Source organism: Azolla caroliniana, unplaced genomic scaffold, assembly GCF_043228905.1.
Source record: "Azolla caroliniana isolate FFs.n. ecotype wild unplaced genomic scaffold, voAzoCaro1.0.p SCAF_18, whole genome shotgun sequence".
In the NCBI taxonomy this organism is placed as follows: domain Eukaryota; kingdom Viridiplantae; phylum Streptophyta; class Polypodiopsida; order Salviniales; family Salviniaceae; genus Azolla; species Azolla caroliniana.
Genome location: NW_028230453.1, coordinates 3,916,102 through 3,943,174, shown reverse-complemented (window position 1 = coordinate 3,943,174; position 27,073 = coordinate 3,916,102). Strand labels below are relative to the sequence as shown.

Sequence of the window (27,073 nt, the reverse complement as noted above, 5' to 3'; positions counted from 1 at the left end):
GATCGAGAGGGGTTGCCACGGATTTAAACTGAGTCATCCCAAACTTGTATAACAAGTTGAGGATGTAGTGTCGTTGGGAGATCATAATGTTGGCCGGAATCCGAATTACCTCGATGCCTAGGAAGAGTTCCTTCATGTCAGCCATCTCGAATTTGTTGGAGAGGAGGGACTTCACCTTGTTGATGTCGATTAAATGCTCACCTCCAATAACCAGATCATCCACGTAGAGGATGATGACAATTAAGCTTCTAGAGTCGTGTTGTACGTAGAGGGAGTTGTCAGATTTCGACATTCGAAAGCCGATTTGATGAAGATATTGTCTAATCTTCGAATGCCAAGCACACAATGCTTGCTTGAGACTGTAGAGTGACTTCTTGAGTCAGCATTCGACTTTCGGATGAATGCGCAATTCGAAGCCGAGAGGTTGTAGCATGTACACCTCCTCTTCTAATTCGCCTTGGAGGAAAGCGTTCTTGATGTCCATCTGGTGGAGGTGCCACCCTTTCGCCGCTGCGAGTGCAATTACGGTCCGCATTGTTGTCATCTTTGCCACGGGGGCAAATGTCTCTTCATAGTCGACTCCATGCGTTTGAGCGTATCCTTTCGCTACGAGTCGAGCTTTGTAATGGTTTACGGAGCTGTCGGCATTATACTTCACCTTGTAGATCCATCTATAGCCAATTGCCTTCTTGTGCGGTGAGTGGGGAACGAGATCCCATGTCTCGTTCTTGGAGAGTGCTTGCATCTCCTCATTCATCGCTTCAACCCATCTGGGGTCCGTCGCGGCTTCGGAAAACGTTTCCGGCTCCCGTACTATCGCTACCTTCAGCATAAAAGTGTAATGGTACGCCATATAATCGTTGTAGCCGAATTGGCTTACGGGGTTCTTTTCATAGGTGGATCGGCAGAGCTTCTCATTTGTGGATACTACGGCTTTCTCCGCTCCATTTGTTCGGATCTCAAGGCCTTCGAACTCACTATCAAGGGAGTGAGTCGATTTGTTGTCATTAAAGTGATCATCTTCATAATCCAGCATTTTTTCCTTCCCTTTGTCCAGCTTCGGACTTGGCCGAGATGTACTTTGATCGCTCGAGGGCTCTTGTGGCCCACTAAGCCTTGTCATAATCGGGCTTTCTTTGAACATGTGCGTGAACCGATCTTCGGCTTCTATCTCTATTTCGGCGGAATCCGAGTCGAGCGGAATCGAAGTCGAAGTTGTCTCTGGTGCGTACCAAGATACGGACTCGTAAAAAACAACGTCTCGATTTACTCGAGATTTTCGAGTTGAGGGGTTATAGCACTTGTACCCCTTTTGCTCTAGTGAGTATCCTATGAGGATACATTTCTCCGACTTCGGGTCGAGCTTTTGTCGCTTTTTGTCGGGGATGTGCACATATGCAATGGAGCTGAATATCCAAACATGTGATAGATCTAGCTTCTTTCCGAAAAACTTCTCGTACAACATGAGTTCATGCACACCGGATGTCGTACATCGATTCATGATATAGACGGTTGTGTTAGTTGTTTCCACCCAATACGATTTCGGCATGTGCTTTTCGTTAAGCATAACACGTACCATTTCGAGGATGTGTCGATTCTTGCATTCAACTACTCCATTCTGTTGTGGCGTATATCGACACGAAAATTCTCGTCGAATCCCTTCTTTTCGAAGATACGTCGTAAACTCATCCGAGAAATATTCGACTCGTAGCTTTTTCGACTCCACTCTTGAATTTTTGGAAGTGTTCTAACACTTCGCTCTTTTGCCGCATCGGGTAGATCCAAGTGTGCCTAGAGAAGTCGTTGATAAAGGTCACGTAGTATCGGCATCCGCCGAATGTCGCCGTTTGAGCCGGTCCCCATACATCGGAATGAATTACGTTGAGTACGCCTTTGATTACATTCCTCTCCTTTGGAACTGGATGCTGATGTTGCGTGCCAAATTGGCAAGCCGCACATACGCCTTCAATCTCTCTCTCTCTCTTTGAAGGTCGGGAGTCCGATGACGACTCCTTTCGATTGCATCGCCTTGAGCTTTTGAAGGTTGATATGGCCAATCCGCTTGTGCCATAACTCTATGTCAGACTCGGCTTTCGTGCCTTTTGCGAACATTGCTGATTTCATCTCGTGTGAGTCGAGAATGAACATTCGGCTCTCTCTTCGTCCGCACGCAATGAGTTGGCCCTCTTTTTCGATGAAGAAACCACCTTGATTAAATCGAACTTGCATTCCTTGCTCTACAATTTGGCCGATGGAGACCAAATTCTTCATGATAGTTGGTACATACAAGACATTTTTAATGTAAGTTTGCTTACCTTCTTTTTTGATCGGAACATTGCCGATGTACCGAATCGGGTGCATAGTGTCGTCTTCGGTTTCGACATAGCCGGGTCGGTCCGGCTCTCGAAGTTCTCGGAACCATTCTTGATGCGACATCATATGGTTCAAGGCACCAGAATCGACGAACCATACGTCTTCCGGACCGGAGGCACTAGTAGAAGTAGAGGTCGACATAGAATTCTCTCTATGTCTCATTACGAATAATCCACCGTAATCGTCGTACTCGGAGTCGACGACGTAATTGGTGAGTTTTTAACTAGTGGAAGCCAACTCGCGTATCTTCTTACGGCATTCTTCTTCGTGGAGACCGATTTTTCCGCAATATCCGCATTCGATCGAGCTTTGTCGGTTCAGACCATAATGGAAGCACCCCCTTCTTCCGAAGGTTCCTCGATGGCTTCCGTCTTTATGCCGAAATGCAAGTTGTTTTCGTAAGTCGGGCCTCGTCCTTGACCGAATCGGCCTCTTCTTGCATGACCGCGTCCTCTTCCTCCGTCCGAATGCGTGTAGAGCATGTGGCCTTCTGAGGCGTTGCTCCTTATTCGAACATGGTTTTCTTCGACCAACAACATAGATTGAAGATCGAAGAAGGAGGGTGGATTCTCCCGTGCTAGTACGATGGTCCGCATCGCGCCGAATCGTGGTGCAAGGCCGCCGAGGCATATTTGCACCATCTCATCATCGTCCACATTGACGCTTATCGATCCAAGCGAGTCGCAAAGCTCCTTGAACTTCAAGGTGTAGCTTGTGATGGACATATCCCTTTGTTGGATGTTGTTCAACTCTTAGCAGAGTTGAAGCTTTTTCGCGGTAGTGTTGGCGCCGAAAATCTTTCGTAGATTCTCCCACACTTCCTTCGGCGTCTCGGCTTCTCGAATGTACCCGAGCATGTGGTCGTGAACACATGCTGCGAAGCAATACATCACTCGGCTTGCCGCTTGCTCCCACGTTGCATAATCGGCGTCTTCCGGGTCGGGTTAGTTTTCTTGTGCTCCCTTGATGTAACCCCAATAGCCTTGGCCGACAAGGTATTGGTGCATCTTGTACTCCCAAGATGCGAAGTTGTTTCAGTCGAACTTCTCGCTAGGGAGAGAGCTCCCCATTTGAGTATTCATTGTCGATTAAGCTTCCTTTCTTCTTTTCCTTCTCTCTCGAACACGAGCTATGTAGTGGTACTACGATAGCGATGAGTCGGTTCTTCTTGAACGTCGGTGTAGAGCACAACACACGATCACGATGAGGCGAGTGGGCTAGATCGAGCTACCAAATCGCTTTGATACCATGTAAAGAATCCGATATGATTCTTGTGTAGCGGAAGAGATATGTGTTATGTGTTATGTGTACGTGTGAGAGGAAATAGAGAAGAGAAGAGACGACACAAGATGGATAGATAGAATGGAAAATAGAATACTCAAGAAGAAGAAGATGTATATATTCATAAGGAGAATATGAAATACAAAAATATAGCATTACAAGGAGTCACAACTGACTTAGCATGAAGTGTGAGGAGGGTGCTTTATATATAGTCACCCTCTCTCTTCATTAACTTTACAACAAAAACCACTCTCTCTCTTGGGGAATGTGAAGACTCATTGTCATGAGGAATATGTAACTCATTAGTCATGTGTCATAGAATATGATTCTATGACACATAGTTTAATGTGTAGAGAGTGGTATGACTCTTGACCTTTGAGTGCACATAGATTCTCAAAGGTGTGTTCACACGTTGCATTTTGTTGAGCTTGATTCTCAACATTGAGAATTGTTATTCTCAGATAGTTGTGGTCATTCCTCATCGAACACCACATTGAGGCTTGTCAATATCTTTCTTGCCTCCAAATCGTAGAGTCGATAGGCCTTTGACTATTCACTATATCCGAGAAAGATACACTTCTTGCTTTTAACATCCAACTTCTTTCTGCTCACATCTGGAACATGTGCGTAGCATGCACACCCAAAGGTTCTAAAGTGCAACATTGAAGGTTTCTTGCCTGAATAAGCTTCTTGGGGTGTTTTCCCTTGAAGTGCCTTTGTGTAGCTTCGATTGAGGATGTAATCTGTTGTATTCACTACTTCAACCCAGAATGGGTCAGGCATCGCTTGTGCTTTCAACATACACCTAGCCTTCTCGATAATTGTTCGGTTTCGATGTTTGACAATACCATTTTGTTGTGGGATGTAGTTGTAATTTGGCCCTTAATACCACGCTCTTTGCAATACTCACAGAATTCTATTGATAAGAATTCTCCACCTCGATAAGAGCGTAACTCCTTCACTAACTTTACAGACTCCCGCTCAACGAACTTATGCCATCTTTTGAAGATTTTAAAAGCTTCAGCCTTCTCCCGAAGGAAGTAAACCCACATTTTTCTACTGAATTCGTCGACTACTAGCATATATTAGAGAGATCCACCCATTGCAAAAGTCACCATTTTTCCAAAGAGGTCGATGTGTATTAGCTACAGAGGAGTCTTTGTCCGATTTTGACTCTCTTTTGGAATGGTTGACCTTTGATGCTTCCCCATCATACAAGCATCACAAACATGACTTAAGTCAGATAGGGTTGGCAACCCAACTACCATATTCGACTTCTTCATCTCCTTCAAAACAACAACATTGAGATGCTCAAATCTCTCATGCCATTGCTTTGTTTAGTACTTGTGTTGTGGTTAGTAGAAATTGTAAACGCGCTCAACTTATAAAGATTGTTACGCCTTACCCCTATTCCTACAACCTTGCCAGTAGAATCTGTTATTTTTGTACCCGACTTCTTGATTCGAACATCAAGACCCTTGTCGGTTAGTGCAGAAATGGACAATAGATTCTTCCTGAGATATGACACGTACAACACTTGAGAGAGATGCTTTGTCTCGTCGGTCGTTGCTTTGTAGGAGACGGTTTTGGTTCCTTTGGCTGGACATTGAGCATTGTTCCTGACCACAACATTGATGGGCTCTTGAAGAGGTGTCCAAGAGTTGTACCAGTCAGGATTACTGGTCATATGTTAGGATGCTCCACTATCGAGAATCCAAGAGTCGTTGACAACTTGAGAGTCAACTGAAGAACACACTTCTTCAGTTGCGACCCATAACTCAAGCTCATCTACGACATTGTTGGCGGACTCAGGCTCTCTCCAAGAAGTCTTACTAGAACCATTCTTCTCATCCGCCATCTTCTTCCGACAATCCTTGATTGTGTGACCCTTCTTGTCACAGTAGAAACACGATCCATTTAACTTCTTCTTCTTTGGTATCCTATTCGCATTGTTTGAATTGGATGCCCCTTCACCCTTAGTCTCAGAGACAAATGTCGTATCTTCCCTTCCTTCTCTTGTCTTCAGCCGAAGCTCCTCTTCAAGTAACATTGTACTTAGTTCATCAAATCTTAAAGGAGTGGGTCGAACCTAAGTGTTCAATGTTGTCACAATGCCATCATACTTGGAAGGAAGTACTTGAATGCACCGACGAGCCATATCCTCTGGAGAGACGACTACTCCAATAGTCACGAGCTGGTCTTGAAGATCCTTAATCCTTTTTACAAAGGATTCTACTTTCTCTCCATCAACGAGCTTCTCTGCAACAAGTTGATTTTCGAGGATTTGTATCCTTGTATAGTTTCTGGTTTGATACTGGCTGACCAACATGCTCCAAGCTTCGTGTGCCCTGGTTGTATGTTGCACTAATGTTAGTACAGGGTCACATGCACAAGTGACTATGGTACACAACATTCCTTCTCCTCCAAGCTCGAAGTAGATCAACATTTGGAGGGATTGATGTGATAGGGTGTGCAAGGTCAAAGGTCACCATGGGCTTAGGGTCTCCACCTGTGGGTCCCATGATTATCTCCAACAACTCATAGGAGTCCAAAATGGCAGACATTTTGAACTTCCATAGAGTGTAGTTGGTTCCATCTAGCTTTCCATCAGACAATGGAGGTGGGTGAATGCGCAGTGGATCAACTGCAACATTCGTGGACAAGGCCATTGATTCTCTCTCTCTCTCTCTCTCTCTCTCTCTCTCTCTCTCTCTCTCTCTCTCTCTCTGTTGCTAGACAAGAACTACCCGTATATACCTAATCTAGATCAACCTCTCAACTCTAATACCATATTAGAAATATTGAGAATCGATTAAATAGGTATATAAAGTTATAACCACAGAGATGGATGTATGAAAACAAAACTTCTATTACATATGAGAGTGGCTCACAATGATAGTTCACCCATCCACTCACACCTTAGAACTTAGATGGGATCTAGACTAACTCACTACAAAATTAGTAAGGATTGATGATCAATCCAACCATTGTGTAAGAAAGTGGATTATATTCTATGTTTGGTTTGAGTATAACATTAAATGTGCAAGTTAGTGGAGATATTCCTTTTCTATCAATTGACTTGTCATTTAATATGACCCAATTCCTTAGATACAAACTAGTGCTAGATACTATTTATCTTGAAGTAAATGGCACATACTTCAAGACTAAGTACATCGTAACTTAACCAATCCTATTACCTATTTTGCTCTTTCCTAAATCCATTGTGTCCTACACATCTACAGTTTCCTAGTTTAACACCTTATTGACCCATATGGGGCACACTAGCCGCTCCTCATTTGGGGCGCTATCACAAAATGTGCACTCTTAGAGCACATATGGGGATAGATTTACAACTTGGGGATGATCATTGATGCATCAACACAAGTACAAATGGCAATTCTATGTTGATAATTATGATATGTTGCACAACCAATAGATGCAACCCTCATGAGTGATATGGGCAGAATTGTGCTTCTTTATAACCACTCATCAAACATTCTAACATTTACAGGATTGGATAGCCTATGATATTCTACCAAATATGCTTTGAGTGTTCCTTATGATGTGAATTACACACACATGACATAATGTCATCACAATGTTAACAATATACAACGGTTTGTTTATCCTATCATTCGACATGAAACACGATATTTAAGCTTTTGGTGGAATTAGATGATAAAAATGAGTATGCGCATGGAATAAGCCTACGGCGGCAATGGACCGATCAAGGAATATACATTTTCTCAAATACTGCAAGATTCAAAAATATGCGTTATGTATGTACACAATTGGCCCCATCATGAAACACTATAATTCATTTACTTTTCTTCTGAGCTCATTCAACTCTTTCTCGATCTCAACATCCTTGTAAGGGTAAGGACCACTACTTACTGATGATCTACCAGAAGGAAGCTCACCTGCTCTCTGCAAACAAAAAATCAGATAACATGTTACGAAGCATTACATACCTCTAATCTATTATCATGACAACTCTCTCCAGAATACAAATGCACTTCATGATTTCACACTGCCACGAATCATTGAGAAGTCTCAAGCCTATCAAAAGAGTATCGAAAAGGGTTTCTATGGAGAATTTGATCTTTCTCAAAGCTTTAGTGACACTACAATAAGATAGATTATTTTTAGAGATTGAAACGGGTAAGGTTGTTAAGGAGAATTTGCACGCATGATTAGATTGCAGGGACTTATACTAGGGTCAAAAAGCAGAAAAAAAAAAAATGCTTACCCTTGAATTGATTCTCCTATATTAACCTATGTTCTTGTTGTGAGATCAAATTCAACATACAGTAGGAAAGCGAGAAGTCATAATGATCACAGCCTCATTGGATGAGCACGCATGTTCAGATTGTGACCTTTTACAGTCAAACTTGTGTCAGGTTTGACAAAAAAACAGCTCCAAATGAGGGGTATAGAAATAGTTATTAATATACGGATATGAATCATTGGAGTGGGATATATTTATTAATATACAACTCTAAGAGGTGAGGGAGAATTTGCAGTTTTGTTTGATATCTTGATGACTTCTCTATTCAGCTCACTCATCTTTTCTGGTTCCGCAAGAGATAATCATCCATTGTTAGGGTATATATCACACATGAACAAGGGTAAAAACAAAAATATTTTTTTCATCTAGGAAAAAGGAACTGTCAGTCAAGTCAACACACATGTTTCAATGATCTGAAAAAAACGGCAAACATCTCAGATGAGAAAATCACCTTTGGTGATCCTAGCATTTCTCGTTTTAATGCAGCAAGATCATCATCCACTGCATCACCCTCCAGTAGTGCAAACTGTCAAAAAAATGTGTATCTGATCAAGAAATGTTTTCACAAGCATAAAAATCATATTGCATATTACCTTTCCTGCAAGATCATCTGTACTGAGTTGATTCAATGCATCTGCTTCTGCCTCTAATACAGCAACTGGACACATAAAGAATACAATTTATTAGAGTTCCTCAATGTAAGGAAGGTTCTACAAAACAGACGCGAAACTCCTCAATTCTCTTGATCTTGAATTAAAAGGTTTTGAAAGTTCCAAAGGATAACCAGAGCACATTTAGCAACATGAACAAGGATACTAGGCAATAACCTTTTTCTTCCATCCTCTCAAATGCGGATAGAGCACCAGTTGTGTTTACATTACCAAGCATTTCGTTCACTTTGGTAGCAGTTCTGCAATCATTGAGTTAAAGAATTATTCTCTACTATTCACAATAAAATAAAACTCTGTATAGCTCAAAAAGAAGAAAAACAAAGCACACTTTGCTGATTGTGCCCGCGCCTTTAAGGTATCTTTCTTTGACTTTGCTTCTTGTATCTTACTTTCTAAAAGCTGAAACAATTGACAAGTATTGAACTAAGACAATTGCAAGAAGTTCATTAGAGAAAAAGGATGCATTCTGCATTAGATATGATGAAATTACCCGAGTACTGGAGATCAATTTTTCAACTACAGTTTTTTGCTGTTCAAGTTGGTTCTTCAATGCTTTAGCATTATCCTATCAAACCAAACATCTGAATATGAGAAGAGAAGGGTGTTTTCATTATGGAGAAGAATAATTAAAAACTATAAGGGCAAATCAACCGAATAGAAATATTCTTCAATTCTTCAGCATATCCTATCAAAACAAGGAGAAGAGAAGAGTGCATCAATTACATAGAAACTGTGGCAGATGGGTTTCAAACTTGAAACTTCCTTCAGAGGCCCAAGCCTTAACCATTCAGGCTAAAATCTTAGTGATATGAAATAAGTTAACTATATAAACAGATTCTGCTACAACAAAGGTTTTTCAAGAGTAGAATGATTCCAGGGGAAAAGCACATGCATCAATCTGTTGCAGCAGCTCGCAAGAGCCATCATGGTGCAATCGCTAAAACTAGAACGGGCAGCACAGTCATCCTTTTACAAAAGCTAAGTGGTGATTCCATCTTTCTTGACGACAACCTTACCCAGATGCCTGATGAGCATAAAAGATCATGCAAGACCCCTAAGTTCTTCAGCTACACCAGGAGAGGAAGAGAGTGATCTACAGAGATGGTCATGTCATCATAGGCAGTAACGCTATCAATTAGGGATTCATAAATATCCAATGGAGACTAGAGGAGATCACAGGCGGTCGAGGGTAAGTAATGATACTCTTCATGAGCTACATGATTGACACGATATCCAGAGGCTGCAAACATGTGGATTAGACTACAACTATCTTTGAACTAAGTTGTATGATGCTAATTTGCCCTAAAGGGTTCAGATTATGGCAGTTTTCTGTAAAGTACATGGAGAAATAGGGGTATTGAAGACAGAAAGGTGATTATACTCACTGCAGGCAAGCCATCATGAAGTATGCCTTCTTATGAATGTGTGTACTTATACAATCTTATCTAGCTTTACCACTCTGAAGTTAAATTCAACAAGGTACCACAAGTTATTGGCATCTTCATAACATTTTCAGTTACAGTTCCATGATTTTCATATCTAATACTGAAAGTATCATTATTACCAATGCAAAGGAGAAATGGAACATCACAATCAGATTGTCACGTTGTCATACCTCATAGTCTTTCCGTCTTTTGAGAGCTTCACGTGCAAGATTTTCTTCTCCTTTTTGCAATGCCAATTTGGCCCTTCCATACCTATCATGAAGCAATGTAACAAAACTTGCTCTCAGAAAATACACATTTTCATAGAAGACATCTAGCACAATAAACAAACAAAGCCTGGTTATTAAATAGAGGTTTTGCCAGCATAGCATAATATACCAATCATCAGCATTCTTTTGTGTAGTGATGTATTTACTTTCCAGCTGTTTCTGAGAAGCCAAAACCTTCAGACAGCAGCTACAGGAGGTCAGAAACAGAGAATAAAGCTAAATTTCTGTTGCTTGAGTAAGAATACATCAGATCCTAAAATAGAACCTGCGCAGAAGCCTGTCTCATCTTTACAAGATCTTCATTCATCTCTATGACAGTTTGCTCAAGAATTTTTTCTGGATCTTCTGCTGCACTTACAATAGCATTGGCATAGGACTGAAACATTGCAGAACTTTATGAGCTTATACTATATTAAATCAGCATAAGATAAGTCAATCTGAGATGTACCCGGAAAATTCGGACAACACGCTCAAATATATTCATGGAAGCCGCTAAAACACCTCCTCTTCCAGAATTAATAGGTAAGCCTGCAAGGAGTGGTGCTCCATCTAAACAGCAAATGCAATAAACCCATAAAAAATTATTTGTTTAAAGTTCCACAACTAACCTTCATAAACATGTCAAACTACAAACAAGAATGTAATTTTTCTATATACATATTCAAAACCAATATTAAAGTTTGAAACTTTGACATTGTTATCATCAAAATGTAATTATTGAAAGGTACAATTGATGCATCATTATTTTAGAAAAATAATTCCTTGCAATTCATGATTTCCTTGGTTATGTCAGCAAGAGGATAACAATCCATGGCTATATGGACCAATTATCATTGCACCCTCTTGCATTGGGTAATCCTACCCATTCCTTTTTGTATACCTCTCATAACCTTAGTCTGGTGGCTCTACCTTCGTGTGTTACCCACAATGGAGTGTGAACCTTAGTTTCATGTACACTAACCTGTATAAAGGCACTCTGCTCGTTGTGATTGCTCACCTTTTTCATTGTCTCTCAGCACAAAATTTTGCTTCCATTTTTTATTGTAAGCTTGACCGTCCAGTTTCTGTGTTTTTCAGCCCATTCATTGAGCCGATCTTCAGCAATAGTACCTAGAAGGTTAGTCATACAAGATCCCGCCATAAAAGTGTGATAATTGGTGAGCTGATTCATGTTCCCTTCTTTGTATGGTGGCTCAATTCAGTTATTTTGAAAATCTCCCGGAAAACCTTGTGCTATTACCTTCCTTAGTAATAACATGTATCCGTTATTTCTCCACTGCGCAATTTTAAATCGAACCGAACCATTAAGCCACGGTTTAACAATTTGTCGGCTCCAAAAAAAATTTATGGTTTGGTTTGGATTATTAATAAACTGTTCGATTTTAGTTCGGTTTGGTTCTAAAACCTGGGTTTATCGGTTTATAGGTTTAATTGGTTTGGTTTAAAGGTTTTTGGTTAATTTTTTTTCCCTTAATGGTTTATTAATTTAACTTAAATGCTTATTTAATTTAATGGTTTAATTATGTTTTTTTTATTAATTTAATAAATTTAACTTAAATGTTTATTTAATTTAATGCATTTTTGTTTATTTAGTTTTTTAATTAGTTTAACTTAAATAGTTAGGTTAAAAAATTTTATTCAAAGGTTCGGTTTGGTTTCAACAACGGTTTTGGTTTAAATGGTTCGGTTTGGTTTTTGTTTTTATATAAATGGTTTGGTTTCAAGGCAAAGAAACCGAACGGAACTAAGCCCATTGCTAATTCTGAGCATAGACGAAGTGCATCTTGCAGCCTTACCACAGGCATTAGCTCCTTATGCTTGGATTTTTCATACCGCACGCTTTCCTTAGCTCCTAACACTCCAAACTTCCGTGGGCATTAAGGGAAATTTATTGATCATGGGTATTCACTTCTGTTCAGTTGGACAGGCAGGCTTTTGGAAGGGGTTCACAACTTTGGATCACATTTTGACCCTCCAGGCCCTTATTGAGGAGGGCAGAGCCATAATAAGAGTATTTATTGCTGCTTTGTGGATTTCCGAAAAGCCTTTTGACATTGTACAATGTGCTTGTTGGAGGGTGGCAGCTCCAGACCTGCACTCTCTTTCATATTTATTATCTCTGTACTACATTCTCTCTTTTCTCAGATTCTTCTCTCTCTAGAATCTGCAACTCTTTAAATGCCTTCTCTCTCTAGAATCTGCAATGCTTTAAATGCCTTTTCTCTCTTCTACCTTTTCCAAGATATTCCCTTTTATTCCTAGTTTTTTTGTACCTGTTTGGTAGTACAAGAGTCACTTAACTACCAAACAGCCATTTCACCCACATTCCCCAATTTTGTATAAATAGGCTATACCAGCCTCTTTTGTAAAGTTTTCATTTTCTTTGTTGCTACTTAAAAACAAGCTCTATTCCTTGGTTGTGTCTTTGCTCTTTGCAACCATTTTTTCTACTGCTGTCTAATAGCCTTCTCACAGCTTGGCTGTGTCTATTTAGTTTTAAGTCTTCCGCTGCTGCTATTAACAGCTTTTCTCACATGGTATCAGAGCAGTGAGGTCTCCATATCCTCAGCCTGATTTTTTTTGCCAAAGAGCACACAGACCTATCTTCTTTTATCCCTCCCTCCCAACCCTACAAAGGAGGCTCTTCTGTTTTCTTTTCCCCTTATCTGAGCCTCACCTAGCATCTAGGGAGAAGTAGAAAGACCCCGAGTATCTACTTACAACTGCTGTAAATTGTCCAGCTGTAGCTCAAGAGGAGGATATCCATGGCCTCACATGCCACCATTGTTTCATCAACCATTCCCCAACTCCCCAAAGAATCCATCTTGGATGGGAACAATTACTTGGATTGGGAGCTACAAATAAAGACCTTGCTACAATACCATCGTTTATGGAATGTAGTCAATGGTAGTGACAAGAAACCACCAGTAACTTCATCCTCTTCAACCAAATCAGTTGCTAGCTCATCTAACGCTGAGATTGAAGCTTGGCTAGATAAGGATTCTCGTGCTCATGCTTTCCTCATGTTTAATATTAAACCGAGCATCGCTCGTCAATTTCAAGATAAAGATGACGAGACAGCCAATGAACTATGGACAGCCATCAAAAGGAGGTATCATCGAGCTAATCATGCTCAAATGATAGCTATTGAAAGCCAACTAGCAAATCTCAAGATTCATGACACTCCCAACATCATGGATCAAATAACGGAATTTGTCACTCTCCAAAAGGAACTAGTTTCTTTGGGAAGCAAGTCCACTGAAGTTGAGTTTGTGCATCGTCTAATGATAAAGTTGCCTGAGTCATTCTCAGCCTTTTGTGACACCATTTCTCTTCTTCCCAACACACCTGACATGAATACATTTCTTGGTATGCTACAAGATAGGGCAACATGGAAGAAAAGTGCTCAAACTTCCAATGAGATGCTTCTACATGCGACAAGTAAAGGCAAGTGGAAGCAAAATGGTAACTCCTACAACAAACCCAATCCAAGACCGCCAAACAACCCAGCTTACAAGGAGCTCACTTGTCATTATTGTGGCTACAAAGGTCACATTCAGCTAGATTGTCGGAAAAAGAAAAGGGACAATGCTAAGAATTCTTCTTCTACCAGAAATCAACCTACACCGAAATCCAACTCGGCCCACTCAGCCAAAGAAACAGTTTTCCTTGGCATTGAGGAACATACTTCACATTTGGCTGGACCAACTACTTCAACCATCGATGAGTGGTTAGTAGATAGTGGTGCCACTTCACACATGACCTATGACAAATCCATTTTGCATGATGTGAAGCCTAGCTCTTCCCAAATCTCTATAGGAGATGCCTCAAGCATTGAGGCCTCATGTGTGGGTAATGTGGTTCTTGACAATTCTTCAAGTGAAGAACCTGTCGTTCTTCAAGATGTGCTACATGTGCCTCGCATCTCTACCAACCTACTTTTGGTTTACAAAATCACCAAGCAAGGTTATGGAGTCTACTTTGATAGCTCAGTTTTGGAAGTGATTGACACCAACAGCCTACAAATTGTAGCTAGTGGCACACAAGAAGGGGGTTTATATCGCCTAAAAAGCTCCCATAGCCCCTTGGAAAACTCCAAATCTCATCTTCTTCATCTTCTTCAAGGCTCTAATGCCTTGGTGGCACAAGAAGATCCCACGTTGTGGCATGCTAGGTTTGGTCATCTCAACTACGATTCTCTTCAAAAGCTCTCCTCCTCCCAACTAGTTGAGGGTCTTCCTATTTTCAAATCTCCCAATACCCCATGTGTTGCTTGTCTTCATGGCAAGCAACATCGAGAGCCTTTCCCTCATGAAGCCACTCACCGAGCAACATCTATCTTGGAGTTAGTGCACATGGATCTTTGTGGTCCCATGAAAACCACTACTCTTGGTGGTGCACGCTATTTCATGCTTATAATTGATGACTTCTCCCGCAAGGTTTGGGTTTATTTTCTTGTAGAAAAATCCCAAGCCTTCGCAAAATTTCAAGAATGGGTAGCTCTCGTGGAGAACGAGACATCGAAGAAAGTTCGAAAGATCAGGTCGGACAATGGTGGAGAGTTTATCTCTAAAGCTTTCCACCATTTCTGCTCTCAACGAGGCATTGCTCGCCAATTTTCTACACCCAATACTCCTCAACAAAATGGAGTCGTGGAAAGGAAGAACCGGACAGTCCAAGAGATGGCTCGTACGATGCTATCTCAATCTGATCTTCCTCTCTCGTTTTGGGGTGAAGCTATCAACACAGCAATCTACATCATCAATTGCTGCCCAACAAAAGCAGTTGTTGGAATGACACCTGCAGAAGCATTTACAGGTGTAAAGCCCTCAGTATCTCATTTTAAAGTCTTTGGTTGTAATGCTTATGTTCACATTTCAGATCATAAAAGGACGAAATTTGAGTCCAAAACCAAGAAATGCAAATTTCTTGGGTACAGCACACAATCTAAAGCATACAGGTTATGGGATTTAGAGTCAAAGTCCCTAGTCATATCCAAAGATGTTCATTTTGTGGAGTCTCAGCCGGATGACTCTAGGATTTTACCTGAGTTCATGGTTGAAATCCAAGCTCCTCCGGAATCTCCTATTTTAGACGAAGATGTCTCATCTTCAAGCCCCTCATCTCCTCCTACTCAATCTCTAACTTCGCCAACAATTCAAACCTCTCCCTCAACTCCACTTGTTTCCACTCCCTCTACAAACCAGCTTCCACCACTTCCCAAGTGGCTTCAAGCCACCATTCGTGATTCTCATCTCTCTGATGCTGAACTTCATGAGTATACATCTGGTTCTCGAACACGTAAGTCACAACGGCCTCTTCACTCATGCAACTTTGCCTTATTGTGCACTGTTGTGCAATCAAAAGAACCCACAACAGCAAAAGAGGCCCTTGTTCTTCCAAAGTGGAAAGCAGCAATGGAAGTTGAACTTGATTCCATTGAGCGGAATCATACATGGGAGCTGGTCCCACGGCCTCCACATCGACAAGTCATTGGATTGAAATGGATTTTCAAGACCAAATACCATGCTGATGGTACTTTGGATAAGCACAAGGCACGTTTAGTGGCAAAAGGCTACTCACAAGTTGAAGGAGTGGATTATGAGGAAACTTTTGCTCCAACAGCAAGGTACACATCTATCCGATGTGCGCTTGCACTTGCTGCTCACAACAAATGGGTCATTTTTCAAATGGATGTCAAGTCAGCCTTCCTTAACGGTGACTTGAAAGAGGAGGTTTATGTTGAACAGCCTCCAGGTTTCGAGATTTTAGAGCAGAAAAACATGGTCTACAAGTTACACAAAGCCTTGTATGGCTTAAAGCAAGCTCCCAAAGCTTGGCATGACAAAATTGATAGCTTCTTTCTCTCTCTTGGGTTTCAGATCTGTTATGTTGACAACAATCTCTCTCTCTCTCTCTCTCTCTCTCTCTCTCTCTCTCTCTCTCTCTCTCTCTCTCTCTCTCTCTATATATATATATATATATATATATATATATATATATATATATATATATATATATATATATATATTTCCCGCTTCCAAGGCATGCCATTAATCAGCTCCTCAGTCGACTCAATGTTTGATGGCCGTTCTGGAGCTGAGAGGAGGTGTTGGAGGGTGGCAGCTCCAGACCTGCACTCTCTTTCATATTTATTATCTCTGTACTACATTCTCTCTTTTCTCAGATTCTTCTCTCTCTAGAATCTGCAACTCTTTAAATGCCTTCTCTCTCTAGAATCTGCAATGCTTTAAATGCCTTTTCTCTCTTCTACCTTTTCCAAGATATTCCCTTTTATTCCTAGTTTTTTTGTACCTGTTTGGTAGTACAAGAGTCACTTAACTACCAAACAGCCATTTCACCCACATTCCCCAATTTTGTATAAATAGGCTATACCAGCCTCTTTTGTAAAGTTTTCATTTTCTTTGTTGCTACTTAAAAACAAGCTCTATTCCTTGGTTGTGTCTTTGCTCTTTGCAACCATTTTTTCTACTGCTGTCTAATAGCCTTCTCACAGCTTGGCTGTGTCTATTTAGTTTTAAGTCTTCCGCTGCTGCTATTAACAGCTTTTCTCACAGTGCTCGGCTTATCCAGCGGCTAGAAGCCCTTGGTGTTCCTACAAATATGCAATGGGGAATCTATGCACTCTATGAATCCGTGTCAAGAAAAGTGGGATCTTCCAAGGGTTTGTTAGAGGCAGTGACTAGTACAATCGGAGTGAAGCAAGGATGCCCACTATCACCCACTCTCTTCGGTCTCTATATAGATGAGGTATCACATTACATAGAGAGATTCAGGGGTTCGGGAGCAGACCTAGCAGGTATAGCTATACAAATATTACTATATGCTGATGATATTGTGCTGATTTCTGACTCTCCAGAGGGACTACAAAAACATCTAAATGCCTTAAAACTACTTTGTACGGACAAAGGTTTGTCAATCAACATGGATAAAACTAAAGTGATGATGTTTAACACCACTCAAGCATGGGTAACAAGATCAGAACCAGAATTCTTCTTGGGAGAAGAAAAGGTGGAATACACACGCTCCTACACATACCTAGGAGTAATATTTACAAGGCCTAAGTTCTCCTTATGGGAGGCTGCTTGTGCCCAACTTTCTCATGGATATGCAGCCCTTGGTGCTCTCGAGAGACAATGTGCACATTTGCAGTTCCAAGAACCACAAACTAAGCTATGGTTATTTGATACACTTGTCACACCAACCCTTCTCTATGGAGTAGAAACGTGGGGACCGAGTCTTAACAAGGCAAATCATTGGAAAGATTTAGAGAGACCTTTAGTGTCAATGATTGCCCGCAAGATAAGGAGCAAAGCATCGGTGCCCCACGATATAATCTGGGCAGAGATGGGAACAGCACCTATAATCACCGAGGCATTGTTCTAATCAGTGACATTTATCCAACGTCTTTGGGAGCTCCCTAAATGAAGGTACCCAAGGTTGGCCCTTATGTCATCAAGACAACTAGCTGAAAATGGAGACGTTCATTATTGGTGTGCTAAAATGCAGCAATAGTTCGAGTCTCATGGCATGAGTTTAGATGCACTAGCCCCATTCCAATATAGCTTGGACTGTCCCAATCTAAATATGACCAAAGTGGAAAAGAATAGAGTGATACGAACTTATATTATTAACTTGAAAAACAAGATAACATGGATGAGCCCCAAAATATCACTTGGTACAAAGATGGCCCACTATAAGACACTTCTTACAAACATCAGAGGATGGATTCATCATCAGGCCACCTTATATGGACATACATCTATCTATGCACTACGCAGTGTGATAGGGCAGCTGCGAACTTCATCACATCAGTTACAGATTGAGGTAGGCAAATATACACGAATACCTCTAGAAGAAAGAATTTGCCAATTGTGTCATCAAGGAGTGGAATCTGAAGAACATTATGTTTGTCATTGTAGTGTCTATTATGAAATCAAAGGGAGATACCATTACCTCTTTAAACAAGGCTTTGGCCCGCTACGCAAGGTAATGGAATATGAGGACCAACAGTGCCTAGGACTTTTCTTGCTAGAGCCGAAGAGACATTGGGAAAAGTTGTTGAAGAATACAGCCACACAAGCTCATCCACAAAGAACAATCACAACTTTCTTTAGCCCCATCACTCCTGATGCTACAAGTCAATCAAGGTATACACAAATGGGCTCCCGATCAGGACATAACAAAGGGGTTACAATTGATCGGGCAATAGCAATTTGTCGTGCATGCAAGCCCCAGCCCCATGGACCACGACCTCAACACCCTTGTCATCGACAAATAAAAGCCATTATCTCCCGCCATCACAGGTCCTTCCCTCACTTCGCAGAACTTTCCATTCTGGATCAACCTATGCTAGAGATCTTTCGAAGACAAAAGCTACAATATATCTAACTTGAGAATCTCACATGTGCCGAAAACCAGTTTCCCTCATCTCTTTTTAACTTATTTACTTTTATATTTACAGAGTAATATTTATTTTATTTTGATTTGTTGATCTCAAAGACGAGACAACACTTAAGATGTAATCTCTTGTTTGGACTTATAGGCTATGTTGGCCTCTTAAAAGGCATTAATATATCTTTCTTTCTTTCTTTCTTCTTTTCTATATAACTGTTCTAGCTATGTTAGGATTTCATCATAAGAGAAAGGTCTCTTTAATTCTGTGTACCTTGATAGGTTCCCATGCCTCCTTTGGTTTCCCTTCCACATCCTAGGGGCTTGGTATCAACATCTATCTTATTTCACCTACCTCAGATAGGGGGATTTATAAATAGATGCCTCAATGCAGTGGGGACTCAATTACTTCTGATGAAGACAAGACTTTGTTTTGATGAAACTTGATACCTATGAGAACACACCAATATAGACAAGATTCCGAGGTTTGGTTTAAAATACATGTCATCACAAATGATCCTTTATTAAAATCTGGAATATTGTTTGCAATGAATACATTGTACTAAAATATGTTTCATTGCAATATGTTGGGAGGGTGACAACTCTCTATATGTTTTTGTCTCTCAAGATTTTCTTTATTCCAACATTTATTTTGTTTGACTTTGTGAGCTGGTCACTACTTCATTACAACATTTACTACACATTTTTTTCTCTCCGGTCTCTATATAGATGAGGTATCACATTAGGGTTCAGGGTTTAGGGTTTAGGGGTTTAGGGTTACACAAATTGGGCTTCCGACCAGGACAGGGATTACAATAAGTCGAGCAATAGCAATTTGTTGTGCATGTAGGCTCCGGCCCCATAGACCACGACCTCACCACCCTTATCGACAAATAACGGCCATTATCTCCTGCCATTGCAAGTGCTTCGGAGACCTCTCCATTCTGGATCAACCTATGCTAGAGATCTTTTGAAGACAAAAGTTATAACATATCTAACTTGAGAATCTTACATGTGCTGAAAACCAGATTTTTTTGTTACTTTTTACCTTATTTACTTTTATATTTACCCAGTAATATTTATTTTATTTTGATTTGTTGTTCTCAAAGACGAGACAACACTTACAATGTAATCTCTTGTTTAGTCTTATAGGCCATTTTGGCCTTTTAAAAGACATATGTTGCTAGACTCCTTGGCACCTTACTATTGCTCATAACAATTTTCTCACATGGTATCAAAGCTGTGAGGTCTCCATAACCTCTGCTATCACAATCTAACTCGAGTTATTCCCGAATTTGTCTTGGAGATTCCAGCTCCTTCCTCTACTTTAGTTGTCCCACCTACATCCTCCCTTCCTATTTCAACTATTAGTCTAACTCGAGTTTTTCCAGAATTTGCCTTGGAGATTCCAGCTCCTACCTTTTCTTTAGTTATCCCACCTACATCCTCCCCTCCTATTTCAACTACTTAAACCTCATCCTCTATGCCAATTTCCCCTATTATTCATGAATCTAATCCTCCACATTAATTTCCAATATGGCTACAACAAACACTTCATGATTCACATATTTCCGATGATGGTCTTCATCAATATGCAGCCACTTCATCTATACATCTCACAGGAGCTCATAAATCCCAACAACCTTACAATATGAGCAACTTTGCCTTACTATGTAATGTGCTACTAACACATGAGCATACCAGAGAAAAAGAAGCCCTTACTCTTCCTGAATGAAAGGCATCCATGGTAGTAGAGATTGATTCTATTGAGAGGAATCACACATGGGAAGTTGTCCAATATCCTCAAGACAGACAAGTTATTTGTTTGACGTAGATATTCAAAACTAAATACCACATAAATGGTACAATTGACAAATACAAGGCTCAAATTAGTTGCAAATGGGTACTCCCAAGTAGAAGGAGTAGACTATGAGGAGAAATTTGCTACCACAGCAAATTATACTTCTATCAGATGTGTTTTACAACTTTCTACTCACTACAAACTGTGTATAATCCAAATGAATGTCAAGTCTGCTTTTCTTAATGGCTACTTCACGGAAGAAGTATATATGCAGCCGTCCCCCGGTTTTGAGATTTCAGGTCAGCACAATATGGTCTATAGGCTGCAGAAAGCCTTAATGGCTTGAAACAAGTTCTCAAGTCTTGGTATGACAGTGTCAAGCTTTTCTTTCTTTCTTTTGGATTCCAGCAATGTTCTACTCACAGCAATCTCTATGTCATCCCCAAGATATCTTGATGTGTCTAGCTATTCTCTATGTAGATGACTTACTAGTTACAGCTTCTTTTGAAGTAAAGATAGAGTAATTTCTCAATGATTTAAAAGCAACATTTTAAATGACAGATTTAGGGCTTCTACATTACTTAATGGGCATCAAAGTCTATCAATCACATGGAGGCATATTTCTCAGCCAGCATTGGTATCTTCGACAACTTATTGAAACTTATGGCTTGACTGATTGCAAGCGCCTTTCTGGTCCCATGGATCTGCAATCCAAGCTTTCTCATGAAGAATACTCTCCAATTTTTGCAGATAATACAAAGTACAGGAGGCTACACAAGACCTGATCTGTCCTACAATGTAAGTGTTCTCAGTCAGTTTTCAAAGGCTCCATGTCAAGTTCATTAGCAAGCAGCCATTTGTGTTATACAGTACTTAACAGGCACGTATGACAATAGCCTTTTATTCAGAGGAGACATTGAGTTAATTGGTTACTCAGACGCTGATTGGGCAGAGATGCAAACACAAGACGGACTCCATCTGGCTACTGCTTTCTGCTTGGCTCAGGTTTGATTTCTTGGAAATCCAAGAAACAAAATTCAGTTTCTACTTCATCTATAGAAGCGAATATCATACCTATTTGAATAAGACGAATCCTTGACCATCTTAGAATTCCACAAGCCACTCCTATTCAAGTTTTCAACAACAGCCGAAGTGCTTGTGCATTAGCACACAATTCCTCCTTCCATGGTAGAACTAAACACATTGAAGATCACTATCATTTTGTTCGTGAGTTTTTCGCTACTCAAATCATCAGATTGGACTATTGTTCCACTCACGAAAATGTGGCTCAACTCTTTACCATGCCACTTCCTAGGGACACTATTGGTCAGTTCCTTATGCATCTCAATCTAGGAGCACCAGTCTGGAGCTGAGAGGAGGTGTTGAAGGGTGATAGCCCCAGACAATGTTTATGACCAGTGACCATTCCTAACGGCAATGCCAAGGATAATATTCATTTTCCATATTTTTGTGAGTGAAAACAGAAATACAGATAAGCATACTGTCACATTACCCATAAATACTTTTCCCACTTAGCAGGTCACCAATTACCAACAAATACTAAAGCTAATTTTACATCTAGGCTAGGAACTGAATGTATGGTGCTTTGCACTTTCAATGTCAGAACCATTTTAGCTTGTTCTCGGTCAAGTGATTATAACAGTACACCTTCTTGAAATTCCCCTCTTGCAAATGAGTTTCTGAAATTCTACTTGAAAGGAGGCCATAGCTATACATTTAACAGATTGTACCACTAAAAAAGAGAGACATGGAAATTTAAAAAACCTTTCACATGGTTCAGACAAAGATTCCATGGGAGCATATATGAACATGACTATTGTAGCGGAAAACACATGATGGTTTCTCTTGTCTATTCAGCCTTAATGTTTGGAGTAAACAAAGAATTTCATCTTGTAATGGTTAGCAACTTGAAGGGAAACACCACTTTTCCAATGTGTAAAAAACCATTTATACCAATTTTAAAGGAATGAAATTGTATTGTTATGTTTCATACTTTCCCTAAAACATTTATAACCATAAAAAAAGTGGAAAATCAGAAGGTTATGCAATTTTAGATACAGGAGAATGTCTAGAGAGAGAATGCCTAAAACCCGTTTTTTTCTACCTATTGCTGAACTTTGAAGGCATGTAGTGAATTCAGGGATGTACAAACAAAGCTTGGGTTCATAAATTCTAACATCATTGAGAATTCTGAATATTTAAAACTGTAGGGGTGGTATAAAAGGTAGATATTTTCTCACATACAAAAATTGACTATAAATTTGCAAAAAAAGCACATTAATTTGCTGTTCTATTGGAACTTACCAAATCAGTATCAATCTCTGAACACATAAAGAATGTGATTGTTAAAAACAGCATGTGTTTAGTTACATATGTCAAAGAGACTACAACTATGACAAAAACACATCAATTTGTTATTGAGCCCATCAGGATCAAATTCTGACTATATATATAATTAACAAAGGTATAATCACAGGTATATAATACCATTTAAAATGGAACTAAATCTGTGAAAGAACACACCGATTTATTATTGAAATCTATAATCACCTTGTGATCGATTTCAGAACACATGCATATACATATATATGCTAGATATAGATACATATAATACATATACATATAACAGTAGGGGGTCTTATACATGATGGATGCATGATAATAAAGTTAACAATAATATAACACATCAAATTGTAGTATTGAATATTGTATCATTACAAGATAACAAACGAATGAATGAATGCGGAACCAAAAAACTAATAAAATCGACAGAAAAAATGTGAGATAAAGCTAGAAAAGAGAAAAGAGACTTACTTCCAAAGAAGTGAATTCTTGAGATCGATCTAGGAACGAACTTGCTGTGTAAAACTGAAGCTGCGGGAGCTCTTTTACTAAGGCGAACGTTTTTTGCAGCGCATGAAAACAACGTCCGTGAGGCTTGAGAAGAAGAATAAGAGGAGGAGGAGGAGGAGGAGGAGGAGGAATGGCATGTTATAGTTCTAGTGGAAGTGAGTGCAGGAGCGAACCCTAAGCTCGCCATCGCCGAGGTTCTCCGCTGTTCTTCTGAGTCTCTGTACTACTGTCGCTCATTCAATGTATGCAGAGCTTAGTGACTAAATTTTATATATTTCTCCAAATACCCCTCATATTTTCATTATTTCCAGAACGATACCCCTCCCTCGATCGATCTCTTTTCCCCCCCCTTAAAATTAGAGTGCATTAATAATTATGTCAAAACCACATGAAAATGCAGAAAAACCATCCATTTCTGTCTCTACCACCATATTCAAGGCCTTGTGGCAAATTAAACTTGTTGACACTTTGTCGGCATCAGTGTTATAAAGGCGAGAATTGCCATGTCAATTTTCCTTTTAGCTTGCATACCTGTTTTTGGTACACCATGGAAACCATCAAAACAAGAAGCCATATTTTTCGTAGTCCAGTCGTACCATAGACCCCATTACCTAACGTAGTCAAACATATTGATATATAATAAGGTGGGTAAAACTCTCTCTCTCACACACACACACAAGTTAGGTATTGAAGTTGCGTCATGGTATCAAAATGTAACGAATTTGAAGACATGTAAAGTATGCAATGAAGGCATGGTAGAGGATGAATGTCACTTGCTCTCCACATGCTCGACATATATGTAGTGCAATTCATTCAAGATATGCTGACATACTAAGAGGGAGTGATAACTTAAGTGCCATACTTAAGACACCACCTAGAAGGTTGAGCTCATATGTGTATGCTTTACTAACACATAAAGACTTTGTGCTTCAATGTATGAATACCCCTTCTTAGGAAGGAGACATATATCAAGAACACATGTATACTCTGGTCCCATAGGTCAAAATTGGCCTCTTTATGGACGATAAAAATTCTAATTCTCTCTCTCTCTCTCTCTCTCTCTCTCTCTCTCTCTCTCTCTCTCTCTCTCTCTCTCTCTCTCATGAAAACACACAATATATTAATAAATGTGTGTGAAATCACTACTTAATAATTTGTGCAAACACCCACTATCTAGGCATCAAATAACATTGTGATCAAACTTGCCCAATTTGAGAAATGTACCTCCAAATGTGACAAGCAATCAGACATTGTATAAAACGATGAGTATTATCTTCCATTTGAACAGTGCAAAAGAATCAATTGCCCGTTGCCAATCCACAACGCTTTAGAGGTAATCCCAAATGTAGTTCAACAATCAAAACTCTGCAAAGGAAGACCTTTGCTACAAGTGGCAATTTAGAATGGCAACTACGTTTTAAGATCTGCTACCATCTATGATCAGAGTTATGTATTTTCCATTCTTCTTCAGCCTTACATATAGCCATCCAAGAGACTCAACGAAGCTATGATACAAAATATTAGTAGTCACTTGTAAAAACGGTGTCTAACCCTGTAAACACCAATCAATCCATGGTTGTTCTTTTGTTTGTAAAAGTAAAGGGCCTTGCATCAATGCAATATTTTGTAGTTGTTGCCATATAAACCCATAATTAGGCGGGATGCGTAATAATTGTCACAATTCAACAAACTCCAAAATTCTTTGTAATGGAACCTCAACTATATCTCCCACCTCTTTGACCCCCAAATGAAATAGGCGATTAAACTAAGAGCGCAATCTCTCTTTCCAAGCCAACATAATAACCGGGAAGACATAAGTAACTCTTTTTGCAAAGAATTAGAATGCTCTCTAATAGAAGATGGTTTCCATGCACATAACAAGAGTGATTATTACCATGAGATAACCAATTGTTGAACACATGCCAAGAATATTAAGTGAAATACGTCTATTTAGTAATTGCCATCATGAAGCCTTAATCGTTGTCCTCCCACGTGTTGAACCATTTTTCTCAATGAAATATTGAACAATAGATACCCATGGTTGTGAGTGTGAACACACATCTTGCAATAATGGAAATCTACGAGCCATCATATGGATAGGTAAGTCCAATATTCCAACTCCCCCTAGACGCTTAGGGGTTGCTAGATGATTCCACTCAACCCATGTGATTCCTATCTTATCCCTCTTCCTCCACAACAATATCAAAGAGGTTGTAAAACAGAATGCAAAACTTTCTTTGTCCATTGCAGCAATGACGAGTAATATAATATCATGGGTTCCATAATACATTGTACAACCTTCAAGCATACATGACATGGCCAAGATTATGACTTTCAATACATGAACTTGCCATCCCTTAACTTACTAGACATCCATTCAATCAATTAACCATTTGTAACATTCATTCCCGATGGATACCCCAAGTTCGAAAAATAGAGTCTTTCCTAACCACGAATCCTTGTCATCCTAAACATTCCAAATCCCTTTTAGTGCATGATATGAGACTAGGCTTCCTCCGATTAATATGTAAGTTGGAAGCCAATGCAAATTGGTTCCATACAAGCATCCCCTTCTCAAGATTCTCTCTCTCTCTCTCTCTCTCCCATACAAGTTGTGCATCAATCATTCTTTGTTTTCTTGGCATCATCCTTGATCATTGTAGATTCAATTGTTGGAAATTCCAAAATATTTCCATGAGTCATCTACATCCAATTCTAGATATAGGTAATGAAGATCGTGATCACCAAATACAATCATACTTAGGAGATATATGAAACTTGCTTCACATTCTCCATTAGGCCATGATAAGTTTGCATGGCACTAAAATGGCCTTTTGCCCTATTACCAGTAAACCAACTTTTGTCAAGTGAAATCAGACTTGAGACTTAGCTCTCCATCCCAATGTAGGAGTCATGAGAATGAAAGAATCCCTATTGGTAGAGAAATATTGTATTGTCTACACCATGGCAATTGCCACATGGCGAATCTCATACTTTGTCACCAAAAGAGCACTAAGTGTTGAACTATGTTGAGAATCAAACTCAACCTAAGTTTGGTGTGTGAACACACCTTTCTTGAGAATGTATGAACACTCAAAGGTCAAAGGTCACCACTACTTTCTAACATTAACTTTGTGACATAGAATCATATTCTATGACACATTACTAATGAGTTTCCACGGTCCCCATGACACATGAGCTTCTATAGTTGCTAGAGAGAGAGTGGGCGTGTTAGTGAGAGAATGCAGAGAGAGGGTGACTTCATATAAAGCATCTCCCTCTTTCCTTTATACTTGGTGGGTCGGTAGTCAAGACAAAAATTTGATGGGTGTCATGCTCGTAAAAAACATACACCTAATAAAAATGTCCATCAAATGATATATAAAGTTAAAATTTCCATTTTCATGTGAAAAACCCCTAAAAATTATATATGTCAAATGACATGTTAAAATTCTATTTTCCATGTCATATATCTTATATATATGTCACATATTATAAATAAATATATGTATCTATTATTAAGTGTGTATAATAATATATTTATATTATGGGACCGTGTGGTAAAACCACAGGGCCAAACCCCTCACCTAACCCAAGTAACTATAAGTTACTAGGGTTAGGGGAGTTATACCTTAGTTTAGTTAGGGGTTAGTTAG

At 39.7% G+C, this 27,073-nt stretch overlaps 1 protein-coding gene across 1 annotated transcript; it reads right to left on the bottom strand.

The window, feature by feature from the left end:
• Nucleotides 1-7,307: 7,307 nt before the first annotated feature.
• On the bottom strand, nt 7,308-23,643 carry LOC147852135 (membrane-associated protein VIPP1, chloroplastic-like). The gene is made up of 11 exons (XM_087334144.1): nt 23,379-23,643; nt 10,776-10,876; nt 10,593-10,703; nt 10,437-10,501; nt 10,229-10,310; nt 9,104-9,178; nt 8,942-9,012; nt 8,770-8,852; nt 8,536-8,600; nt 8,394-8,468; nt 7,308-7,581 (listed from the first exon to the last, which is right to left on the bottom strand). Exons 1-11 carry the CDS (start codon nt 23,602-23,604, stop codon nt 7,465-7,467), a joined length of 1,071 nt encoding a protein of 356 aa, XP_087190270.1. The 5' UTR covers nt 23,605-23,643; the 3' UTR covers nt 7,308-7,464.
• Nucleotides 23,644-27,073: the final 3,430 nt, after the last annotated feature.

Bases quoted from the DNA above. Each gene is read 5' to 3' on its own strand.
- LOC147852135 (XM_087334144.1), bottom strand. From the start codon at position 23,604: ATGGCGAGCTTAGGGTTCGCTCCTGCACTCACTTCCACTAGAACTATA. The intron at 10,704-10,775 runs GTACATCTCAGA...GCAATGTTTCAG, and splicing joins GTGTTGTCCGAATTTTCCGG to TCCTATGCCAATGCTATTGT. The intron at 8,601-8,769 runs GTTATTGCCTAG...TTATGTGTCCAG, and splicing joins TGAGAGGATGGAAGAAAAAG to TTGCTGTATTAGAGGCAGAA.